The 27,217-nt window shown below is 33.4% G+C and overlaps 1 protein-coding gene across 4 annotated transcripts in view; it reads right to left on the reverse strand.

Annotated features, from left to right (window-relative positions):
* CTNND2 (catenin delta 2) overlaps positions 1 to 27,217 on the reverse strand; it is a 1,133,181-nt gene that overhangs the window by 34,494 nt on the left and 1,071,470 nt on the right. For all 4 annotated transcript variants that reach the window (XM_051969857.1, XM_051969856.1, XM_051969854.1 and 1 more), the window contains one exon: positions 25,861 to 25,945. In XM_051969857.1, coding sequence (XP_051825817.1) covers positions 25,861 to 25,945 — 85 coding nt within the window. The remainder of the gene's footprint in view (positions 1 to 25,860; positions 25,946 to 27,217) is intronic.

Genomic DNA, 27,217 nt, shown 5'->3' on the forward strand with positions numbered 1-27,217 from the left:
TGGAAATGAAAACATATTTCATCTCTTATTAGATCTGCTTTAGTTTCTCTTACCATAGTCAAACTTAGCTGATGGGCTTATGCTAAGTCATGGCTGTGCTATCTTGTGGAAGTAGTATTTGTATCTTACTGGATGAATTCTATAACTTATTAGTGAGAATATTAGCCAGTGTCTAATGACAGTGCTTCAAGTTGACATCACTAGAGAAGACACTAATCCAAGGAATTTGCAATCTAACAGAGAGGAAGGTAAGCCAATATATAGACATATATACTTTCTATCTGTCTATGTATCTACCTACCTGCCTATTATTTGTTAATATCCATAACAAGGATGTCCAACGGAAAAAAAAAACCCATGACAATCCTATATTTCTATTTACATTTCTATTTTTAAATCTGTCTTATATCTCACATTTTAAAAGTCAGTGTCTTAACTACAGATCCTCAATTAGTGAAAACTTCAGCATTTAAAAAATATATTTCAAAAGTTTTATATTTCATATTAGTAATCCAAGACTAACAAAATATTTTCATAGAATGAAAGATAAGGAGGAATTATGATCTGTACTGTTGGAAGGAGTAACTACACTTGTGAAATAATAGATTCTTCAAAGTTAATACCCATGGTTTAGATCAGGGCATTAATTTAGTAATTAAACTCACAAATAAAAATCTATCCTTAAATTAAATGAATGAATGAATTTTCCATTTTTTCCCTTTACTATGGATCCAATACATCTATGTGATATATCACAAATTGAGAGTTAGATGGTTCTTTTTTTAATTTCTTGACCCTTCTTTCTCCACTAACTGATTCTATCCTCAATACAGTTTTCTCATAACACTCAGAAATTAACATTGAAACCGAAGATCAGAGTGATTGGTTTCAACTGACATTGACAGTTTTAGAATCCATATATCTTGTACATTTCTTCTAAGTGAATCAAGACAGCAAGAGTGAAGAGAAAATCCTGAATCTCTTAGGAGTTCAAACCAATCCATAATTCTACCAGCATCATTCTCAGTCCATTTTTATGTGAGCTAATTAGACTATTTCATATTAACCAGCATATTTTGAAATGATCCATATAAGTGGCCCTTCAGGGAAAGATAGCAGGCTTAAGACATTTAAATAATGTTTACTTTATCAAAGATATGATCCCTCAAAAACCATGGTGATCTATTCATTTCATATTCAATGATTCTCTTAAAGTAATAATATTCAGTGGAGGAAAAAAAGGGCATCATACTGTGTGATAAACACATGCATGCCTTCATCATTTCACTGAAAGGAGTGATGTCCTTCCAGGAAAAAAAGAGATAGAACATTTGGAGTCAAGGTACATGGAATGGTACAGAAAACTGAATCTTATTCCTGAAAGTAATCCTCTGTCTTCTTGTGCTCTAATAAAATAAGTCCCCATCTATTTTTAAGGTAAACTGTTTGTAAAAGATTCATTAAAACCATTCCCATCAACAATTCCAAAAGCCATTAGTGTTAAATATTTAAACTAATTTTTAAGAGCCAAAAGGGAGTATTTTCAATTTAATGCAGACATAAATACCACCTGACATGCCAGTTGCTTTCATTAGTTTGTTTCAGCTCTAGTGCTTCTAATGAAATTTAATTAAATTGATTTGGGTACTTAAAGGTACAGTATGTATAAGGGTGTCCTGTAGAAAAGTATTCTCTTTAAAACTTGAGGGCTGTGGATTTCAGAAACCAATTTACCTACCATCAACCTTTTCTAATGAAGGAATAAAACCAAAAAAGACTTGACAAATTGGAAAGAAATCTAATGTAATTTGGTTGAAGGGAGCATGCCATGCTTAACTGCCAGGAGTTAATAGGTACCAATGGCACACTTAACACAAGCACAAAGAATTGATGTAATGCCAAATCACAGTCTCACTTCTGAAGCTGCAAAATAAAGGCCTTATTTTGACAGCCTTTAACAATATCTTCTCCTCCCACCACTTTCAGCCTCCATTAGAGCTGTGATCTTGAGTGGTAGAATAATTATTAATTAAGGTAAAATAAGAATTAGAAAAACCTACAATTTTCCCTATTATTGAAAAAATTACTTGTCTTTTTCTGAGGTTCTAAAAATTATTTTTTATTGAGGGAGCTCTTCTGCCCCATATGAAGTACAGACATTAAACCTTTCATAATCTAATTCTTTTATTAGCCATAAAATATTTTGGAGGCATCCAATTAAATAGCTATTTCTCAGTTCAATTATAAAAATTTCCTTTAGAATATAAGCTCCTTGAGAGCAAAAGTGTTGTTGTTTTAATCTCTATATCCTTAGCACAGTGTATTTAGTAATTAAGTGCTTAATAAATGCCTGTTAATTATTATCTGCAGATAACATGTATTTATAGGAGCTATATATCCTTCCACTGATATGAAATATCACTAGTTTAAGCACAAGAAAAGGCAGAGAATGATGGAGAGTGGTTATGGAAAAATGGCAAAAAAAAAAAAAAAGCAAATCATGCTATTCTTCGTTGGGTTTTCTTTCTCTTGAGGAAAATTTTCAAGATCATTCTGGAGGCTGTGACAAACTGCAGACATGTCAAGAAAAATATGCATTGTCTTTTTTCCCCTCGTATAATCAGATCAGTATGTCATAGCATCCCTAAAGTACTGCTCACCCTCGTCTCCATTTTTTGACTGTCTCCTAAATTGTTGCAAAGAAGAGGAAACTGTAGACAGTCCTATAATCATGCTTCCAGCTAAGTTAAACTTCAGGGTTAATCACTTCAATCATAAATCTCTCTGTATTAAAAGACTTCGATGGTAAATAGAAAAGGGGAGACATCATTTTAAGCTAGTGTAAGAAGAAAAAAACTTTTTATAATAATTGAATTGCGAAATAATTTTCAAAGTACTATTTTGCAATTGTCAAAAAAGATGTAGCATCACATATATTTTTCATTCTGAACATTTAGGTGTAAATAAAAAAATTGTGCAAATAAGGAAAAAAAATATCTTTTGAACAGAGAGACTGTAGAATAGGATGCCAAAATACTATTTTGTAATTCTGCCAGGAGATGTTCATCTCTTACCAGTTGTGGGAAAGATCTCAGCATCATCTGACATAGTCACAATGACAGGATGATCCTAAAATCTCTACTAGCTAGGATACAGTAGCTACTGCCATTGACCTTGAAACATTGTTGTAGACAGAAATTATTCAAATGATAAATATTTATAAAGTTATTATTCATTATTACATACCTAGTCCTTTGTGAGACACAAGATATAACAAAACAGTTTCTAAAAGGCTTATATCCTTTTGGGAAAACAAGGGGAGAAATCAGAAAAGGGAGGTAAAATTGACTTAAAATTTTCCCTATATATATTCTTCTTGTGGGGTGGGAAGAGATGGAAGGAGGCAGCTAGGTGGTGCCATAGTGCATAGAGTACTGGGTCTTGTCAGGAAGACTCACCTTCCTGAATTTGAATGCAGCCTCTGATAATTACTAGCTGTGTGATTCTATTTGCTTCAGTTTCCTTACCTGTCAAATGACCTGGAGAAAGAAGTGACAAACCACTTCAATACCTTTGTCAATAAAACTTCAAATAGAGTCACAAATAGTTGAATGTAAATGAAAGTGATTGAACAATAAGAAAAGAGACAGAACAATTGGGATTGGCTGCCATAATTCTTATTACCCTTCTTAAGCTCCTTTTTCAATACAGCAAATTTATGAAAAGACAGATGATATCCTGATAATAATTTACAAGAAAACATATTAACTTTTGGTGGGTGTTACCATGTGAAATAAAGTTGACTGGTTGAGTCTGCAATCCTTTCTGTTCCCTCCTCCTTGCTGGGTACTGAATTCTATCAAGACCTTTCATATCTCTTCCCTATCAGTTTCTTTCTGAAGATTTAATTCATTATACCCAGTTTACTATAATAATTAGCTCATCCGAAATCCCTTTCCCCCATTTGACGTGATTTAGATTGAAGGAAACGTTATTAATATTATTCTAATAACTCAAAGCCCTAGTTAGGAACAATTCTAACATGCATACACAGGTCTTTGAGTTGTTGTCATTAGCTGTCTATGGCTTTATGTTTCTAGGATAAAGGAAACATAGATTTTTAAAAGAAACAGAATATATTATGGTTTCTATCATAACATAAGTATGAAGAGGTTAAGTTGGGAGAAAAGTAAAGCTTATTAGGAAATTAGTTCAGTTCTTATAGAGGTAAGTATAACCAATGGTTTCAGTATGAATCCTCTGTTCCAAAATGGAATGCAGGGCACAATGGCTCATTTCAAGTTTTCTTTCTGCCAGTTTCATCTGTGCCTCTAATCTTTCCATCTTGGCCAAATTCTTAGGTGGATAAATATGGCTTCCTTGAGGCTGCTGCTGCAATCCTATCATCCCCACTCTTTTCTCTTAGTCTATTACCTAGCAGATCTTCTCATTTTTAGAATACATGGAAGTGGGGAGAAGAACCTATTTGTACAAAATTTTTATAACAGTTCTTTGGGTGTTGGCAAAGAATTGAGGGGATGCCCATTAGTTGGGGAATGACTGAACAAGTTGTGGTATGTGATTGTAATGGAATATTATTATGCCATAATAATGATAAGCAAGATGATTTCAGAAAAAAAAAAAGCTGGAAAGACTTACATCAACTGATACAAAGTAAACTGAGCAGAACCAGGAGAACACTATACACAGTAGCAGCTATATTGTACAATGAAAAACTGTGACTTAGCTCGTCTCAACAATGGAATCATCTAAGACAATTTCAGAAGTCTCATTATGAAAAAAGCCATCCACTTCCAGAGAAAAAAAATTGATGGACTATGAATACAAACCAAACTACACTACTTTTCACTTTCTTTTTTTTGTTTGTTTGTTTTGTTTAAGTTTTTTTGCAAAAAAATTGACTTATATGGAAATGTTTTACATAGCTGTATATGCGTAACCTGTATCATATTGCTTACCATCAGAGGGAGGGAGAGATAGAATTTAGCACTCAATACTTTAAATAAAACCAAATGTTAAAAATTGTTTTTGCATGTAATTGGGGAAAAATAAATTATTATTTAAAACAAGAAGACATGGAAGTCCCTCAGGTCTAAATTCCAGTTCAAAAACAATCGCAAATTTCTCTTAGGACTGAGTAGGAATGCCTATCCTTCTGAATAACAAATCCCATTATGCAGTCAGCTATCAAACTCCTATTGCACACACATTTTCTTTAATCCATAAATTTATAACACTTTGCCACTTTTATTATTCACTCAGCCTCTCTGTTGTTGTTCTCAGATCATTGGCTTTGATCTAATTTTCATTGATGCTTTCTTGTAGGTCCCCTGACTTCCAAAGTAAACTCCCAGTAAAAGAAGGCAAACTCAATACTTCATTCTAAATCTCTAGGCCAACCTCATAAGTATGTGCAACATCTCCAAAAGGGAAGGAGAAAGGAATAAGAATTTATATGGCACCTAATAAATGCCAGGTATTAAATGCTTTACAGATATCTCATTTCAGTCTCACTGAACTTTACTTTACATGAAGAAACTGAGGCAAACAGGTTTATTGACTTGCTAAAGATCATAAAGTTAAGTGTTTGAAGCCATATTTGAATTTGTCTTCCTGACTCTAAGCACAGGCATTATCAACTAAGCCACTAGTTACTAGCTATTCTAATGTAAATATATTTTTTAAAAATGTTGACTCCATCTTTTTGGAGGACTCATGCTTGGAGGTTGTTTTTTTCTCTTTTGGCAGATAACCCAAAAGAATCATGATAATCTTTGTTATGTCTATCATCATTTTAATGAAGAAGCAAGAATTGGCCCCAAAAAAACCCTGTTTTTTTTTTTTTTTAATTTGGCAGCTCTATTTAATAATAACACAGGTACCAATTTCTTGGTAACGTCTGCACTGTCATGTCTTCTCTACTGGAAAATGATTTCTTCCTTCTTAATATTTCCAAAGTCCATTCTCCTGATTTAGCCTCACATGTTCCACTTAAAAGGATTTCTGTACATGTTTTTATTGGGGTGACTATGTGTTCCTTGAAAGCAGGCACCATGTCATTTTAAAGCTTTTTTTTATTCTCAGAACCTAGCATGATGACTTGAACATAATAAGTACTCAATAAATGTATTTGTTGAATTAAGATGAAAGTCAAGCAATTTTTTTTTTCTTGGAGAAAACAAACAAAACAATTTCATCAAATATTGCAACACTGGGAGAATTTAATGCAGCCCTAATTTGTACTAGATTATAACACTGTCTGAAGCAAAGTTTTAATCTCAGCTGTCTTTTCAGATAGAAGAGCAATAGGCTTAAAGTACTAACATTCATGTATTCTTTCACTATTTTTACAGTCACAGTTTTCTCTGCAGTTGAAAAGTCATAGTTGTTTTTCTTTCAGTTACATTTCCTTAAAATATACACAGGCTAAAATTTAAACAGACCAGTATCTCACATCATCCAAGGTGCTTTGTAAACACTAAAGAAATAACTGGATGGAATTTTGAGAATGAGGATAAATACCTTTGAGAGCCAGCAAAGAGCAATTTTAATATACTTTCTCATGTGACCATCTGGGGTCATAGGATGAATGTATCTGTTCATACTGTATTTTTATTAATTACTTTTCAATGGTGGAGTTGGACTTGGCATTCTGTTAGGCAGAGACATAGAATAACACATTTTTGCCCTTCAGGAATTATAGTGCAAATGAGATGGGACAAAGTAAGCCTCATTATTGTCAAAATCCTTCCTTCTAGCATGTGACAAAATTTAACACTGTACTAAAGAAAAGAAATCAGGGAAGTGACATAATAAACAGAAAAGATGATCCCAGAGGAAAAGGGGTGCATCCATCTGTGTGCTGTTGAAAGAGAAAGAGAAATAACATCTGAATAATGTAGGGAAAGCTGGCACTAAGGAAACACCAGAAATTGTGAATTTTTCAGGTGCTAGATCTCCTGCTGGCTCAGGCCCTGCTGGCAAGTTAAATGGTGCAGTCCTTTTGAGTTCACACCACAGTGACATAGTCTTTAGTAGACTATGAAGGGTCTGTGAATTAAGTCAAGTTTCATCAGACAGATATAAAACCAGGCACTTCCTACTTGCCAACATGCTGTCTCAATGCTAATAGGAGAAAACAAAATATGGGAACATATCAGATTTTTCTGGATATTGCTTCTGTCCCTTCCCTTTCTGGTTTGTTTTGGAAATCCTTTTTATGTGTTAACTTAAATAGCCTATACTTTCTATTTTTTTCTTTCCAAAGCAATTCAACAGTACAAAATCAATGAGAAAAGCAGATGGAAGTAGGCTTCAAAATTAATACAATTGTATTTCTTGAAGAAGCATTGTAAAGTTGCTAAATAACTTGTGGGGACCTCATGAAAATATGAATTTAGATGAATAACCATGTGATTAAAAATAAGTATTTTTGTCTTAGGTATTTTATTACTTCTATCACCATAAACAGAGAATTTATTATAGTGATATGTTCAGGTCAAGGTTTAGGTTGACAAGATTATTAGATTGGTAGATTAGAGAAAGTATATATAATACATCAGAATTTCAGCAAGGCATCTGATGCATTTTCTCATGAGATTCCTGGGGACATGAATGAAAAGTGTAGACTAAATGATATAATAGTTGGAAGATTTCAAAGCTGACTGAAAAGTCATAGCACAGAATATTGTTTAACTGATTGGACCTTGGAAGAAAGAAACATGTTTTTTCCTCTCATATTTCACATGCCAGTATTTGGCCCTACTCCAATGATTTCTTGGGACCAAAAATCAGAAAGAACTTAAATATCTCCTAGTTCAGAGATTCTTAACTTTGGGTCTATGAAATTGTTTTTTTTTTTTTAAATGCTTTGATAACTGCATTTCAATATTTTCTGGTAATTTGTGTAATTAGTTTCCCTCATAATGCCATATTTTCCATTTTATGCATTTACAAACATCCACAGACCTTGGCTTTCTGCTAATAGAGTCCATACCACAAAGATATTTAAGAATGTCCATGTCCCACCATTTCATCTTACATATTAGAAATGAGAAGCACAGAAAGAAGTAACATGCTAATAACATTAGTAATATAGGTAATAATAAAACTAGAATTTTAACTCAGGTTCAAGAACTCAGGTTCTTGAATTCGAGATCCTACGAGATCCTCTTCCACCTTTAGATCAAGGTTCTTAACTTTTTATGTGTGCCAGGAACCCCTTTAGCAGCCTATAGATTCCTCAAAATATTTTTAAATACATAATGTAAAATACACAGGAATACAAAAGAAATAAATTAAATGGAAATAGAATTATTAAAATATTTTTTAAAATTCATGGATCAAAGATAATTATTGGAGATCATTATTGATCACAAAATAGGTAATTTTGATTATATTAAGTTAAAAAGTTTTGTACAAACAAAATTAATGCAGACAAGATTAGAAGGGAAGTAATGAACTGGGAAAACATTTTTTAAACTCAAAAGTTCTGATAAAGGCCTCATTTCTAAAATATATAGAGAATTGACTTAAATTTATAAGAATTAAAACCATTCTCCAATTGATAAAGGGTCAAAGGATATGAACTGACAATTTTCAGAAACCCTTTCTATTCATATGTAAAGGTGCTCTAATTCACTATTGATCAGAAAATGCAAATTAAGACAACTCTGAGATACCACTACACACCTCTCAGATTGGCTAAGATGATAAGGGGATGTGGGAAAACTGGGACACTGATGCATTGTTGGTGGAATTATAAACAGATCCAACCATTCTGGAGAGCAATTTGAAACTATGCCCAAAGAGTTATCAAACTGTGCATACCCTTTGATCCAGCAGTATTGGGCTTATATTCTAAAGAGATCTTAAAGGAGGAAAAAGGACCCACATGTGCAAATGTTTGTGGCAGCCCTTTTTGTAGTGGCAAGAAATTGGAAACTGAGTGGACGCTCATCAGTTGGAGAATGGCTGAATAAGTTATAGTATATGAATGCTATGGAATATTATTGTTCTATAAGAAATGATCAGCAGGATGATTTCAGAGAAGCCTGGAGAGATTTACACGAACTGATGCTAAGTGAAATGAACAGAACCAGATCATTGTATAGGGCAACAAAAGACTATACAATGATCAATTCTGATGGACACGGCTCTCTTCAACAATGAAATGATTCAGACCAGTTCCAATGTTTTGTGATGAAAAGAGCCATCTACATCCAGATAGAGGACTGTGGGAACTGACTGTGGCTCACAATATAGCATTTCTACTTTTTTTATTGTTGTTTGCTTGCATTTTATTTTCTTTCTAATTTTTTTTCCTGTTTGATTTATTTTCCTCGTGTAGCAAGATAATTACACAAATATGTATGCATATATTATATTTTATATATATCTCTACCAGGCTTAATAAATATTGGATTACTTGTCATCTAGGGGAGGTGATGGGGGAAATGGGGGGGGTTGGAATGCAAAGTTTTGCAGGAGTTAATGTTGATAAATTATCCATGCATGTGTTTTGAAAATAAAAAGCTTTAATTTAAAAAAACCCCAAATACCTTGAAGGGCAGAAAAAAAATTATGAATCCTAGGTAAGAAACTTTTTCTCTATATTGTTATTGACTATCATAATTGCTCATATTCAAGTTAGAATATCTTAACTTTCTTCAGACTTTCTTATTTCTAATGATAGTGGCACCAATTTAGAGAAAACCACATTTATGAGTTTAGTCACCCTTGACCGTTGTCTAAAAACAATTTTCAAATTCTTAATAAATGCATAAATATATGTACACACATATTTTTCTTCTTTCCACTCACAATTCATACCTTCAAAAACTCTCACTTAAGAATATTGTAATAACCTATTGTAATTGTCTTCCCTGATTCTAATTTTTTCTCAAAACCACCCCCATATAGCTGTCAAAATAATTTTTCTAAGGTATGTATCTGATAATAATTTAAAAATCTTTAGTTATTCTCTGTCTTTAGAAGAAAATATAAACTAGCTTAGTTTTCAAAGTCATCCACAAACTGATTTCTAACTAATGGGGACATTTATATACTTCGACTTGACATTCTGACCAAACTGTTCAACTGTTTCCTAATCAGTCAATAAATATTAAGTTTCTACTATGTTCCAGGCATTGTCCTAAGCACAAATATCTCTAAGAAGGAATGGTTTCTGAGAAATATGAAGAAAAAAGACTATCCCTATCTGCAAGGAGCCTTATCATCAAATGGAAGAAAACTGCATATATAACAAAACAGGTAGAAAAGGTACCCACTGAGGTGGGGATCATAGGGAAGTCCAAAGTTGTGCACAGGATGAGAAATGAATAGATGGCTGGCCTGGACACCCTCCATAAATGGAGGGTTCTGGGAGGACCTCTCTGCTCTCTCCGCTAATCAGAGTGGTCTGGGGAAAATGATGAGGTATGAGTATCAGGGTTGATATGACCTTATAGGTTAATGAACCTGGGAGTATGAGAAGGAGAAATCCTAAGCTGTACAAACTTGTGGGAAACAAAGTCAATATTCTATCACTTGCCTCTGGCATTTGCCCAGGTAATCTGTCATATTTAGAATGTATTTCTTATTCATTGTCACTTTTCAGAATCCCTTAAGGCAAACCTAAAGTGCTATCTCTTTCCAAAAGCCTTCTCCATTTCCCCTCGTTCATAACATTACAAATCTAGAGCTGAAATGAACCTCAAAGAGAAGCTAGTCCAACCATTTCCTTTAATAGATGAAGAATCCAATTCCTACGGAGAGAACTTGACTTTTCCTAGATAATGAACATCAGAGGGAACATTTGAATAAAGGTCTCCAAGCCCAAGAACCAGTTTTCTTTTCAGCCTTTCCGTCTTCAAATTACCTTATATTAAACTGATTTGTATACATGTTGTACCTTCCATTAACATAGAATTTCAGGAAATCAGTAAAAGCTAAGTTCAAGTCTCATTCTTAATATATATCAGTTAAGTGGCCATAGATAACCTTCTCAATGCTCTACGGAATGCTTTAAGACCAGAAGATTTAAAACCTGATCAGTGCAGTGGCTAGTCATGACTGCAAAAGATTGATGCTAAAGTATTTCCTCCAATTCTTAGTAGAGAGGCAGAATAAAAATGCATTTACAAACCCTCCAATGTATTTATTTGCTTTGCTTGACTAGTCTTATTTGTTATGAGGTAGGGCTTTTCTTTTAGGGGAGATGTGTGTTAAGATGTGTATATGAGGATAATGATGGGAATTGATAGTAATTTGAAAAAAGAAGAAAAATTAAAGAGCATCTATAAGACAACAAATGCAAATGAGATTAGAAGATATGAAAGGGTCAGAGTAAAGGAAGTCCATATTGTCATTATCAAGTTAAATTTAATAAATAATTTTAAAAGCCCAAGTCTCAGAAAAGAGATTCATAGTTTCACATATAATTTCTTTTTCTGTTATACTTTCAGTGTGGGAATGCTCATATTTGTTGGTTTGTCAAGTTCATAATTTAAAAAAAAATTTAAATTCTAAGCTTATTTACTTTTTTTTAAAAGCAAGGTGAAGGAATCAAAATGTGGAATGAAAGAGATAATACTTGTGAGGATGTAAGAAACCATAACAAATTGACTTGGCTGTTATGGGAATATCTTACAGTAGCTACAGTAGTAGACTTAAAGTCTACTATATGCCAATTTTGCTTCTGATATTCACAGGCTGTGAGGCCATGAACATGTCTTATATATCTCTCTGAATCTAGCCTCCAGTTTCTACATCTGTTAAATCAGAATGTCTGTTGTAGAGCCTATCTCAGAGGGTTATGAGACTTACATTAGATAATTGTATGTAAAGCTATTTGTAAACTTGAAAGTATCATATGACACCTAAAATTTCAGATAGGTTTTTGAAAACTATCTTTGCATGTATTTAGAAAAATAAAATACTATTTAAATGAACAAACAAATAAATAAAAGAAAAAAAAGAAAGATCATTTAATTAAAAATCAGATAACTGATAAACTAACAACCTTCTCTTCTTCTTGTTTCCCATCCTGTCCCAGGTAAAGTAATGTGGGCATTTATGAACACTTATTTATTGACCTGAATATCTTCTATTCATTCATGGGAAATTTTGGACATCGCAAGTTTAAATTTCTTACCCAGGCTGTTCTAGAACCAGGATTCTAGAATGAGGTAATGTGTATTCCAATCCTGTCTTGGACACTTACTTGCCCTCTGAGACAAGTAAAACACATGACTCTGTTTTAGTTCTCTGAATGTTGATTTCTTTGTTCTGCATCATACACACATCCTTGTTCTCCTAATAACTGGCAGCTCTTGGTTCAGTAGATAGAGTCCTGGGTCTAGAGTCAGAAATGCCTGAATTCAAATTCAGACTCAGACACTCAGTGGCTATGACAGCAAATCACTAAAATGCTGCCTCAGTTTCCTCAACTGTAAGATGCAGATAATAACACCTGCCTCCCAAGGTTGTTGTGAGAACCAAATGAGATAACTGTAATCTTGCCTGGCACACAGTCAGTATTATATAAATGTTTACTCCCTTATTTCCCTCTCATCTCTAAATGGGAATAAGAATAATCACACTTATTCACTGGGTTGTCAAAAGGATAAGATGAGATAAGGGCTGTAAAGTGCTATATAAATATCAGTCATTATTTGTGCACCTTCAAAGCTTTATCTTTGCCTGACTTAGTTGTGGTGTTTCTGCAAGTTTGGGTAAAGAATGATTGGGAGAAGAATACCTGTTAGGGAAAAAAGGCATAAAAGAAGCTTTGTGCTTTGCTACTTCACAATTGGATTTCCTTGAACTTTCTGACACATCCCAGTGGTGTTTATAACTTATTGGCCATAGTCACTTCATGTTTTAGAAGCTGTCATGTGCATTGATTTCCACTTTTGCACAATTGATTTTTGCTTCTGCACCCTTCTTGTTGCCTTTGTATGTGGCTAGACATCATGACGTGAAGTGAGTGTCTAAGAATTGTCTCTAAGAGGTCAGGAGAACTCCTGAAGGAAAGATTTTATTTGTCAATAAAGTTATCAAATACTAAATGGCCAGATTGTTATGTGAAGTAATTATAAAAGTTAATATTAATAAAGCTTAATCCTATTTAAGGCTTTCCATCTTGCATACAAATTTAGTATTAAATAGGTATAAGTGCAAGTTATCACTATTATTATTTTAAAAAGACCTTTAAAGTTTAAATCCCAAAGAAATCTGATTACAGGTTGTCTTAGAATCTTATCCCAAAGATTTTGTGCTCAGGAAAAGAAAAGTAAGACTTGTAGGTCTTCCCATAATTTACTGGTAAAGAATTGCCAACACTGAATATGGATTAGTAAGTACAATGTAGGCAATTTCTTTGATAAAAATGACATCTCCAAATTCAGGAGTTTAATTTATTTTCATATGGGATTTACTGCTTTTCCCTCACTATCTTCGATGCTCTGAAAGCAAGGTCTATTAATTCTCAAAATGTCAACATGCCAAAAGAAGTATGAAAGCATTTCTCCCTTTCCTTTCTAAAGTGATTACTACAAAGCTTCAAGATCCAGACCTAGACGCTCGACTATGCTGTGTGTTTCCATTTAAAATGCTTCAAATTGTCTTTATAGTTCTTTCGAATCCAACATTCTTTTACTAGTGTTATTTTCTTGTCAATTGGATGGGAAAGATGTAACCAATCACTGGAGAGATTTTAAATATAAAGTCCTGATTTCAGGCTGGAAGAGCTACAGGACTAACAGCTGATTTATCAAGAATGGCCAGGCTCCTAAAATCTGCTGGAGTGAAAAACTGCAAGATAACTGTGCCCAATCACTTTGTAGAGTATGGTTCAGGAGACTTGGGGAAATCAGTCAGGCATCACTTTACCTATCCATAATTAATTATTGATTTCCTGTTTTGTGAGTGCAATGATGGCAAGATCTAATGTAATGAATAAAACAGCTATGAGAAAAGCGAGCACTGAGTGAGACAAGGCATGAAGGGCATGACTCCTGACTTTCTCCAGTTCATTATTCATTTGCTGAAAGTTCTGTGCAACCAAATAGTCTATCTTCCCAAACAATAAAATAAAAGGCATTTAAAGATTAGTTTTACTTTCTATTTCTCTCATAAAAATGATATCAGAAAATATACTGTCTCCATCCAAAGAAATATGACTTCATTCTTTTTAAAAGGTGGCAAGTATGTCTATGGATTCATTGAGAAAATAACTCATTTTTGGAGATAGTAGGAGTACATAATCTTTTTTGAGCCTCACAACAGGACACAGGATGGTTCACTAGGTAGAATTCTGGCTTTGTTGTTAGGAAGATCTGTTTTAATAGCAGCTTCTCTGAGTGTCAGTTTCCTCATATATAAAATGGGAATAATAGAAGCAACAACTTTACATGGTTATCATGAAAATAAAAATGAAATGATATATACAAAATACTTTGTTAACTTCGAATTGTTAAGTAAATACTGGCTATTATTTTATTATTATCATTACTCTGAAATTGTTAGTTACCATTCCCATATTAAAGAAAGAGAAATTGAAGTTCAGAAGAGCTAATTGATTTATCCATTATTAAACAGCTAACATATAACAAAGGAAACATTCAAACTCAATTCTTCTTTGACTCAAAGTCTGATGTTCTACAGATTTCATCTTCTTTCAATATTTAACCATTCATGTCCAAAAATCATTATATTTCCCTTCAAATGCTTCCATCTTTCAAACTGCTCCCACTTCTTTCTATGTTTATTTTATATGTTACTCTCTTTCATGAACTCTATATTCACACCAAACTGGCCTTATTGCTGTTTCCCAAATATGGCATGGTATTTCCCTTATATATGTCTTTTCACAGACTGTAAGCACTATGAAAGTGAGAAGGTTCTTTCCTTATGACCACTGAATTTTAGAACCATCGCTTTTTGAAAGCTCTGCTCAGGTGCCATTTCACTGGAGATTTTTCTGAAAACTACCCAGATGTCTAGTGCTCTTTTATTCCAATTACTGTATATTTTGAATGAAAAGGTCAATTGGTGGAGACTGAATACTCAATTTCCTTGAGAAGAATGAGAATATGTTCTGAATTTTTTTTTATTTACTTACACCTCTTTGAGGATGAACAAGTAAGCCTCCATGTTTGGGAACAAGTTGGTTATTGCGAGTTGTGGATTGAATCCACTCCTTATAGTTAGGCTCTTAATGAGGAGGTGATCTGGCTGTGGAACTTTTTTTTTCCCCAGAAAGAAATCTGAGTATACAATAGAACCCAGAGCCCAAAGTGTAGAGGAAGGGGGAAAAAAGCACTTGCATAACTTCTACCAGGAGATACTAATTGAAATGTTGGGGTAGAGGCACATAGTTAATGCAAGCGACCTCACCAATTTGACTTAAGAAATGCCCTGTCATACATGGGAAAATAGAGCCACATGATTCAGCTTCATGGACAGAGAAATAGACTTTTCTTGAACACTGAGTTCCTGAAATTTCACCCTCATTTAGGAATATCAAGATTTTCTGATGCCTCAGACTTCCATGGGAATTTCAAGATTTACTGGACTGAATCAGATTAAAGATCAACAGAACTAGAAGGGATCTTAGAAGCCATCTAATCTAACCTTCTTAATTTTACAAATGAAAAAACTAAAGCTCATAAAAATTATGATTTTCTTAAGGTCTTACAGATATTAAATGGAAAAAATGAATTTTGAACTTAGACCCAATGATTTGAAATTCATATCAAGTAGATGATTCTAGAACTAGAGGATAAGTAAGTGATTGAACCATGTTATAGAGTGACTCTTCTTAAAGTTTTTTCACTTGCAAACCCTTTTTGCCTGAAAATTATTTTACATGACCAGCTATATAGGTATATCAAATAGGCATATAAATCAAACATTTACTGATAATAAATCATAATTTTGTAACTCCCACATTCAGTTATGCAACCTCATATGGCATTACAACCCATAGTTTAAGAAACTTTGACAAAAAGTAACAGAAAGTGTTAAGGACCATGCCTAGGTGAAGGGACAGGTCAATTCTCTGAGAGCCTTCACAGCTGTGAATCATAAACTTGAAAGAGTTGCAAAGCAGCTTTTGCAGATGTTCCTTGTGGATTGGGAATGCAATAAATTGGAGGCAGAGGGAAGAGGAGAGAAGTCAGAGAACACAACTGCCTCTGTCTCCTTGTATCATTACCATCCTCTTATATGAAGAGATCCATTCTACAGGTCTGAATAAGAGCTCCAGCAGCTACTGGCAGGTGGCTCCAGTATCACAACATATGATGCCCAACGTGGGGCATAAGAAACACAAGAAACAAAGAAGCAGCAGCGCTTGAGAGCTGTTTGTGAGGAGGATCCTCCCAGAGTTCTTCTAGTAACCCGTGAGGAAGGAAAGGGAGAAGAGTTCTGGTAAGACTTTTTTAGTCAGGGTAAATAAATGGGCCAACACATCAAAGGGCCGAGCCAGAAGACTGATGAGAGACTTATGAAAAATGCTTGTTCTGACTATAGTCTTCTTCTTCTCCATTTGAAAGTTTGCCTCTATGACATCTCACAAGCTTCAATACCTACTATAGTGCTATTTGTACTCCCTAGCATGTGGACTCAGATAACAGCTAATGCACAAACTTACTGACCATGCTGTGGGGGAAAATAATCACAATCTCATAAAACAAAATACAGGGAATTGTTAAGGACCATGCCTAAGTGAAGGGGCAGGTCAATTCTCCGAGAGCCTCCACAACTGTGAATCATAAACTTGAAGGAGTTGCAAAGCAGCCTTCGCAAATGTTCCTTGTGGATTGGGAATGAAATAAATTGGAGGCAAGAGGAGAGAAGTCAGAGAATACAATTGCCTCTCAATCTCCTTGTATCATTATCATCCTCTCACATAAAGAGATCCATTCCTATAGGTCTCAGTTAGACCTCCAGCAGCCTCTGGCAGGTGGCTCCAATATTACAACAAAAAAGATTAGACTTATTTTCCACTGTTACCATGAGTAACTTGGATGATATAGGTTCAATATGGGAAGGAGAGTAAAATTGTCTCTAATAATGCATTTCCCTTACTTTTCAAATAGTCACCTATTTCAATATATAATTTGTATTTCAATACAAAAACATTTTTAATATAAAGTACTGAATACTTATCAGAAATAATTACTGTATCTTTAGTTCAAGGGTCATTGTGATGTGACTTTGGACAACTGGTCCCCAAATTATGGTCAAATATTTTTATTCAGTTATACAGTCACTCATATTCTGGGTGGTTACCTTGTAAATAAAACACTAAGAAATGCAGAATACTGAAGTTTCAAAATTAAGAAGTGTTATTGAATCTATGTTCATGAAGAAATATTCAATTAGCCCAGTATATATATAAGCATGGTATATGAAGAATAGGGCAAATGTACTTGCCACTAAGAGAAACTTTTCAATTTTCTATATCATTAAATCAAAGGTGACTTCTAAGAACCCAGTCTTCACAGGCAATATTATAAAAAAGGAAGTTAGAGTTTTAATGAATAAATAAATCAGAATGATGTTATAGTAAGAGAAATATTGTGGAGTGGGATGGGGGGAAGTAAAAGCTAACTTTATCAGAAAACCTACTATCTTTCCTCAAAAATGTCTCTATTACACATTTCTAACTATCCACCAATCTTTTTTATTTTTAAAGCTTTGTTAAAACCATGTTTGTTAATTTCTCTTATCAGTCAGTATAGGTGACAAAGTTTATCTTTGCAGTATCATCTCTGTTTGTTAGAAATCCTATAAATTCAAAGAAGGTGTGGATCTTCATTAATAGAGGGAATTTTCTTGTAGCTCTTCTGCTCCCCTCAAAAAAAAGAAAGGAATTTAATTCTAGATTGTTTATAAATTTATATATAAGAGAATTTTTAAAAAATTGAGTAACTAATGTGGATGTGTATGAGAATTAGATCTGTAATTTCATTGCTATAACAAAATGCCAGATGAGAAAATGCCTTCTACCAGTGTATGGTCTTAGAGAGTTGCCTAAAACACTAAGTATTTAAATGAGATACCAGAGTTACCAAGCTAGGAAGTATCTGAAGGGGAAAAATGAACCCAGGACTTCCTGACTCCAAGACCGGCTTTCTCCTAACTAAAGAAATAACGTGTTCCTTTGAGGAACACTGACCTAGGTAAGGGACAAGTTGGGGCTGAGATTCAGATCTGTTGGTTTACAGTTCAGTATTATATCCATCACATCATGCCATCTTCAATTGTTAGAAAGATGCTACCAAATATATGTCTTTTCTGCTTATTAAACTTATATGGGTCTCAATTTTCTTATCTGTTAAAGTAAAGGATGAGTTATCGCTATGATCCTGGCATATACTAAGTGCTTAATAAATGCTAGTTAAGTGAATAATTGACACTTTTAGGGTAGTAAGCTGAAGAATTTGCCTTCAAACTTGAGAATGATTATAATCTTTACAATTCAAAAGGTCAGTAATAGGGAGGGGAGAAAGATATTACTTTATGAAGCATAGGTGTTAAGTAGATTATATTAACTAAATAGAATATTTGAGTGTGAAATATTGAGGAGTGGAGACTAATTTGTGTAGGTACTCCTACATCCAAAGCCTCAAGAAAAATAAAAATTTGTCTCAAAAAAAAAGCTCAAAAAGGATTTTGAAAATCAACTAAGAGAGCAAAAAAATTAAGAAAAGAATTGAGTGGTGCAAAAGGAAATATAAAAAGCTAATGAGGAGAATGCCTTAAAAAGCAAAATTAACCAAATAGGAAAGGAGATACAAAAGCTCACTGAGGAAAATAATTCCTTAAAAATTAGAATTGAGCAAATGGAAGGTAATGAGATTATGAGAAATTAAGATACAATAAAGCAAAACAAAAAAAGAATAAAAAAATTGAAAAAAATTCATGAAATATCTCATTGGAAAAAAACAACTCTCCTAGAAAATAGATCCAGGATAGATAATTTTAAAATTATTAGTCTACTTGAAAGTCATGATCAAAAAAAAAGAGCCTAGACATCATCTTTCAAGAAATTATCAAGGAAAACTGTCCTGATATTCTAGAATCAGAGGGGAAAAAAAGAAATTGAAAGAATCCACCAATCATTTTCAGAAAGAGATCCCAAAATGAAAACTCCCAGGATTATAGCCAACTTCTGAAACTCCCAGGTCAAGGAGAAAATACTGCAAATATTTAGAAATAAACAATTCCAGTGCAGTAGAGCCACAGTCAGGATAACACAAGATTTAAGAGCTTCTACATTAAAGTACCAGAAGGCTTGGAATATGATATTCTGGAGAATAATAAAGCTGGGATTACAACCAAGAATCACCTACCCCGCAAAACCACATATAATCCTTCAGGGGAAAAGATGGAAATTTATTATATACATTTTACAATGGAAATTTATGAAACAAGGGATTTTTAAGCATTTGTGATGAAAAGACAGAACTGAAGAGAAAATCAAAACTAGGACTCAGGGAAAGCATCAGGAGATAATCAGGAAAATGATATTATAAGAGACTTAATTAGGTTTATTTCTTTACATTCCTACATGGGAAGATGATACTTATAAGTCATTAGAACTTTCTCATTATTACAGCAATTAGGAATATATATAGACAGAGGGCACAGGTGGGAGTTGAGTATAAAAGGATAATATCTTTTAATTATTATTATAACTTTTTATTTACAAGTTACAGTATTGACAATTACCAAACCTTTTGTTCCAATTTTTCCCCTCCTTCCCCCCATTCCCTCCCCCAGATGGCAGGTTGACCAATACATGTTAAATATTTAAAGTATAAATTAAATACAAATTAAGTATAGATGTCCAAACAGTAGGATAATATCTTTTAAAAAATGAAAGTAAGGGATGAGAGAGAATGTATTGGGAGAAAGGGAAAGGGAGATGTGGAATGGTGTAAATTAACTACCATAAAACTTGAAAGCCAAAAGTTTTTACAGTGGAGGGGAAGAGGAAGAGAAGAGGCTAAGTGAATGAACCTTATTCTCATCAGAATTGGCCCAAAAAGGAACTATCTTACCCTGCAGGAAAGTAGGAGGGGAATAGGAAACTGGAAGGGGGAATAGGTAATTGGAAGCTTCTCTCTCCCTTTCTCCCTCTCCCCTTTATTTTTCTTGATTATTTTTTTAATTTAGGGAAGGAGATCTATATTTTCTTTCACAACATGCTTTATGGAAATATTTTGCATAACTTCACATGTGGTTTCTTAATGGGAGTTGGTTGTGGAAAGAAGAAAGAGAATGTGGAACTTATAAATTTTTAAAAACAAATGTACAAAAATTTGTTTTAAATGTAACTAGGGAAAACATCAAATAAATAGAAATAAAAAAATAAAAAGATGAAGTCTACTGTTCTGTGTTGTGATTTTAAAGGACCAATCCATTATCATGTAGAAAGCATGGCTATATGGTATAATATTCTATGCAGAGACTTTGGCTATATAGATCAAATTTATCAGACTCACATACTAATAATTAGCATTTATCTATAGACTTAAAGGCTTGCAAAGAGTTTATTTATATTTCCTTACTTGATCCTCACAACAGGGCTTATTATTCCCATTTCAGGCTGAGAAAAATTGAATAATTTGCCCAGGTTCTACAGTGGGGAAATGTCTGAGGCAAGATTTGAAATGCTACAGATAAATGCTAATTATTAGAACTAAGGAAATGCCTTCAAATGTCAAAGTTCTTTAAGGAAACTGTGTCATTTTTTTCATCATTTATGTCCTAAGAATCAAGGCACAATGCTTTGCTCAGAAGAGGTGCCTAATAAATGTTTAGTTAAAGTGAAAGCACTGTTACCAAACTGAATTTGATAAATTTGGTCTTTGTTGTACATTTGTTTTTAAAAACTTTTGAGTTCCAGATTCTCTTCCTTATTTCCACCTTCTTACTTTTTAGGGTCAGTGTAAGCTTAAGCTGTTTTAGCATAGCTGTATAATAAGGCTCCAGTACACAGTATATTGATGAGAAATACCATATGCTAGTTTTTTGATGAAAAAAAAAAACACATTTAAATGTAATTTCCAAAGAAAGACTTATTTTTTCTGATCTCAACTGATCCTTAAGTTTACTCATTTTAATGTCATTTGCTGTTGCCAATTTTTTATTTCATTGAATAATTAATACATATGAATTTCAAAAACAAAAAAAAAAAAACAAATAAAAACTTCAACAGTCTTCCTAAAATGAATCCCAGTTGGGGATCATGCTCATTTCACAGGAAATATAGCCTTAAGGCTAAACTTGTAGTAACAAGATGAAAAAGTAACTTTTTAAAGATTTCATTCCCTTTTAACTTAGCTGTTATACTTATTATATACATTTTACAACTGCAAAACTAGGCTTTGAAAATTTTAGGAAAGTATTAATGAGTCAATAATTTATATACAGCATTTTAATATGCAAGGTGCTAGTTTCTTTGTATGTTTTTTTCTGGGTATATTAACTTGGGAATTCAGGGGAAAAAAACTTAGAGAGTTTATAGAATTTATTGAAGGACATTAAGTAGCAAATAAGGTATAAATTTTCTCTCTCTCTATTGTCCCCTCATTTCATTTGTAGTGATCCAATTTTATCATTCTTTCTTAGCTACTAACATTTTCATCTAATTGTTTCCCCTCTTCTGAATTATCTTCTATGTCTGGTTTTAAAAATAAGACCTAGATATATATATTTATCCTCTGGAAACAAATTAATCTGGTTTACCTTCGAGTTACTCACAAGTACAAATTATATTAAATCACACACAGCTAACCCACACCCATGAGGAATAGAGTCTACTTCATTCTAGTAAAGATGACTGTTCTTGTTCGGCACATCATCATTAAGAGAAACACAAAGCCCTATTGGGCTAGATATTGTGAAGGAAAGCTCAACAAGCTAGAAGGCTGATGATATAAAGGAAGAAATGAAAGAAATAAGGTATTTAAGTAAAGATACAAAGCTTTGCAAAATGATAATTTATGAAGTTGCTATCTGTAAATGTAAATCAAAGCTTCTTAAACTGTTATAACAACATATGGGAATACATAACTAAATAAGGAGATTATGAAATTATGATTTATTATCAGTAAATGTTTGATTTGTATATGTATTTTATATACTTATATATTCAGGATTGAATAAAAATTTATTGGTAGAAAGAATTTAAGAAGCCCTGATTTAGATGATACAATGACTGGAATGTTGGACCTGGAGTCAGGAAATTAAAATATTGTCTCATTCACTTATTAGCCATATCAACCTGTAGATGTTCATTTAACATTTATTTACTTCACTTTACTCTTCTGCAAAAGGGGAAAATTATAGGCTTGTTGTGAGGATCAAATGAGATATTTAAGAGAAAAAAAAACTCTTTGCATTGTCTAAGACATAATAGGCACTTAAAAATGCTAGCTCCTTTCTCTTACCTTCCCCATAATCCATACAATTGAATATTTATGCAGAAGATTAAAAATAACTCAGCTCTATCTACTGCAGTTAAAACAAATGCAGAACTAAAGAGCTTTCATAGGTGCTATGGGAACTTGAGGTCTATTTTTATATTCATACTCTGCCATCATCATCATCATCATTAAAAGGTATTTTTGAAGACTTTAGTTAAATGTCGCACTATATTAAGTGCTACACAAAGACCACTATTAAAGATTTCATTTGCTGTCTAGAAGTTAAGAGAAAGAAGGGAATTTTAATAGTTCAAGTTGAAAATAAGCTTCTAGTCTGAGAGAAAATAGTCTCAGAGACCTCTAAAAGGAAAGAGACTCCAGATGTCATTTGGTTCTTCCGATTTCCTACTGCTTTTGAATTTCTCCATCATAATTTCCTGTTTTCCTGCCCCAGGAAACCCTTCATTGGGAAATCTCATCTTGCAAGATTGAATCAGCTTTACCTTGGCACTCACATCTCATTGTATTCTTGTTACTCTGATTAGACCCTGTGATCACAGGAGAGGGCCATGGGTCCAAGGCTTTCCTTTAAGGAAGCATGCTGGCCTTCTCCCCATTTTCCACCAGTTTTACTGCTTTTGGATTCTCCATTATTTCCCTTGTGCTGGATCCCTTCTCTTCTCTCCCCTTATTTTTCAGCTTTCATTTATGTGTTATCTTTCCCCATTAGATTATAAACTTCTTTGGGCTGGGATTATCTTTCTGTTTAATTTGAATTTGTATTTCCAGAATTTAGCACAGAGTAAATGCTTAATAAATGTTTGACAATTAACCATTAATAGTGGCAAGTAACGATTAACAATCCAATCATTTTACAGTTGAAGAAATCAAGGGCCCAGGGAGAAAATGAATTGCCTATTTATAAGTGAAGTGAAATTTGGGCCCAGATCTCTGACTTTATAGACAATTCAATTCTGATTATACTGTACCATAGTGATTCTTTAAGCATAAAAGCTAAGAGCCATCTTTCTAACTTCCATAGTTAAACTTAAATAAAGTCAAACTTAGTAAGTCAAATAAGTCACTTAAAATAGAAATAAAATAGAGGCCACTAAACCATACATAAGGATCTCTGTGGGCTACATATAGATTTAGTTTTAAAATATAATTTATGTTTCATTTAAAAATATTTTGTCAAGTATTTCTCAATTACATTTAGATTGTTTAGATTGTACTTATCAAAGTTGTGGGGCTGCATGGGGCTCATGTTTTGTATATTTGGTACACCTGTTCTTTAGTATCCAGCATATCAGATGCTCATTCAATATGTGCTGAGTGCTGAAGGAATGAAATGCAGAGACATGATTCTTGCCTCAAAGAACATGCAAGAGAAGATCTACCTTGTCTTTAAGTATGACTACATCCAAACTACTTCAATAAATGGGGGATCTAGGCTAACCTTCAAATATCTAGGGAAGAGAATTTTACAAGCTCAGTAATATATTACAGCATCTAATGCTCTAGAATGCTCTCCTAAACATTTAATTTAAATCCCTCCTGTTTCAATTTAAACCAATTTCTTCTTGTTGGGTTAAAGAGATAATATTAAGAAAAAGAAATATATAGGTTAAAATTTGAGAATTATTAGAATGTCTTAAGAGAAGCAATAGGAGACCTTGGGGAAATTTGAAAGTAGATTGGATAATTTGCTAAAGCAACTTATTAAATTTTTTCATTCCCCTTGGCCTAAAATAGGAATGATTTTTCTCTTCAGAAAAACTGATATTGTTTCCTAAGCTTTAGTCTTCTACTTGCCATCAATTCCCACTGTCCAGTTGAGCTTCTACATTGCATCAAAGTCTAACTAGTGATGGTGATTTTTGTCATTTTTTTTTCATCTTGAGGACAACAGAGATTGCAAGAGTTGTGATACATTTGTAGGGACATGTATAGTAATGGCAGATACTGAGGGAGATCCACAACATTCTTCTCCTTACACTCTTTGTATCTAGATGGAAAATACGCCCTGCTATAGGACTGAGAATTCATTACATCAACTTATCACCACATATAAATGATTTTATATATTCACTTTTGAGAGACTGACTTTACATAAGACTGCTAGGTATTTATCTGTAATTGTCTTTAGAATTATTTGATAACCTCTTAAAACATATTAAAGTGGACACTTTTGATATGTTAAAAAATAAAATTATAAGATAATTAGATTTCTTTGAACTAGTATTTTAGGAAAAGAGTTTTCAACATGAATGCTTGAAAATTGCTAAACTTTAATCTTGAAATGCCAAAATTTTTATTCTAATCATTTTGGATGAAAACCTTTTAAAATGTATTATACATTTCTTCCTCTATAAACAGAACACACAGGATGTAATTTAACCTTTTTTGCGGGGGAAGGGTGATGTTTAGGATCATCATTATGGACATTACTTATGTTCTAATACAGAGATGTCCTGAAAGATTATTGAGGTATAGTAGCTTAAACTTATGCTAAAATAGTCATAAAATCCTCTTTTTCTTAAATTCTTGTCTCTTAAAAATTGGACTCCTGTTTTTCCTAAATAACAGTAATTCACATCCACAGAGTGTTTTAAAATTTTCAAAATATTTTCCCCTTAACAACCTTGTACAATCTTGTAAAGTAGGGAGTATAAATATCATCCCAATTTTACAGATGATGAAGAAACTGAGGCTCAGGGAGGTCATAGAACTAATCTATGGTTACAACATTAGTAAATCCTGGATTTGGGATTCAAATCCAGCTCAATCAATAAACATTCACTAAATGGCTACTATGTACTGTGCTAGGTGCTAGGGATAAAAAGACAAAAATTGAAACAATTCCTGCAGTTTTACTGACTCCTTGTTGAAAATTTGAAAAAAAAATACTCTGCAGTCGTCAGTGTGATTACTCATAGTCACTCTCCCTACTCCTGTCCCAATTCCCAATATAATTTGCCACTTCTATATATGCCATTTCTAATATACTATGTCCTGAGACATCAGATAATAAAGCTTTTTAGAAAAGTGTATAAAAATAAGACCAATTATATCCCTGAGCTAGAGTAAAAAAAAATAAAACCAATTATATCTCTGAGCTACAATATCTGCCACTTAATAAATCCTTGTAAATTTATTGACTGATAGAGGGAGTGAGAGTTCTCATGAATAAAGCTTATAAACTTCAGTTTATGGACTTTGTGACACTTATTTTGGCTCCCTTTCTGAAAGAGATGCTTGGCTATATTTTAAACAGTAAGTGGCTGGATGCTCTCTGATCAACAGGTGCCAGCCATTTTATACCTAAACACCCCTCTTTTTGTCTTGAAGCCAATAGGTACCTCAACAACCTGGAAAATCAAAGAAACCTTACCTTTTTGTAGAGACTCCTCAGATCTCTATACTGCCACATGCTGTTTAGGACCTGAGATGCTGCCTTTACCACTTTTGGAGAGTGTCTGATACAGAAAGGAAAGAGCAAAAAAACCCAATGAATCTTGGAGGCAGGTTATGAAATTTTCAGTATCATTTGTCACGAAATTTTAAAAACATTTTAGCAATTTTTTTGTTTTTTTTTTCACCTTAGTTTAGGGTTTAAAAAGTACATTTTTGTAGGTAATATCACCTTAACCCAATGCAATAAGTAGTATACCTACTATTATCATAATCATCTAACTGAAGTTTAAATGGAAAGTGACTTTGGTGAGAATCCTAGTATTTTTACAAAGCATAGCCCAAGACTCAAACTCAGGTCTTCACTGTTTCCCATTGTACTAGTCAGTCTTAAGAACAACTGAAAAGGTTGTGGTATTCTTCACTGAAAAAACTCAAGTCTCACCATTAGAAATGACTGATCAAGGAGATCTAGTGTAAATGGAAAGAATTTTTCCTTTTTTGGGGGGGAGGTTGAAAATATAAAGAAAATTTAGTAGAATACGCAGAAATACAGTAGAAATTTAATCCTCATTGCAACAGAAGTCTATAGAAATGAATCTATTGCAAAAGTAGGTTGTGGATTTTTTTGGGGGAGTGGTTTTAGTCACATCAATAAGAAGAAAAGTATGTTCATTTGTCTCCTTGAGGTTGGAAGCAGTAGGCTATCACTAAAGATAGGGTTCCTCCTTCCAGTGCTTGCTGGAGAAATGTGTACATGGGAACGTATCCTATGTCTCATGCTGGGAGATCAGGCTTGGGCTCAGAGCAAACTTGGAAACAAGCCTTCGACAGACTTAAGTGTGGGTGGGTATGTAGGTAGTAGCCATTAATAACAATTTAACCTATTATGTTAATAAAACAATTCAAGTTGAATATACTTAAAATCTGCTGGGGTTACATAGTGAGCACATTTTTAAAAAGTTCTGGGTATGCACATATGTGTGTTTATATGTACACATGCACATGCAAATATGGTTAGGAAACTTCCCATTGAAGAAACTCTATTCATGCAGATAATTAGTGATACATAACAACTCATAGATCATCTCTACACCATGAAGACTGGAACATTTTATTAAGCTAGGGAGTTCTGATCATCAGCTCCATCATATGTGCATCTATTAACAAGGACCAATCTAGGTGAGACTCATCATCAGGTTGATTTCAGGGTACCGTTTATTTATTGACCACATCAATTGTGGAATGCTATCTGCCCAGTCTTAGATGTTTTATCTTCATTTGTGGAAGAAGCAATTACACTGATGAAATCATGGGTCCTTGAACTAGTAGACAAT

The sequence above is a fragment of the Antechinus flavipes genome, chromosome 1 (assembly GCF_016432865.1).
Source record: "Antechinus flavipes isolate AdamAnt ecotype Samford, QLD, Australia chromosome 1, AdamAnt_v2, whole genome shotgun sequence".
Taxonomy (NCBI): Eukaryota; Metazoa; Chordata; class Mammalia; order Dasyuromorphia; family Dasyuridae; genus Antechinus; species Antechinus flavipes.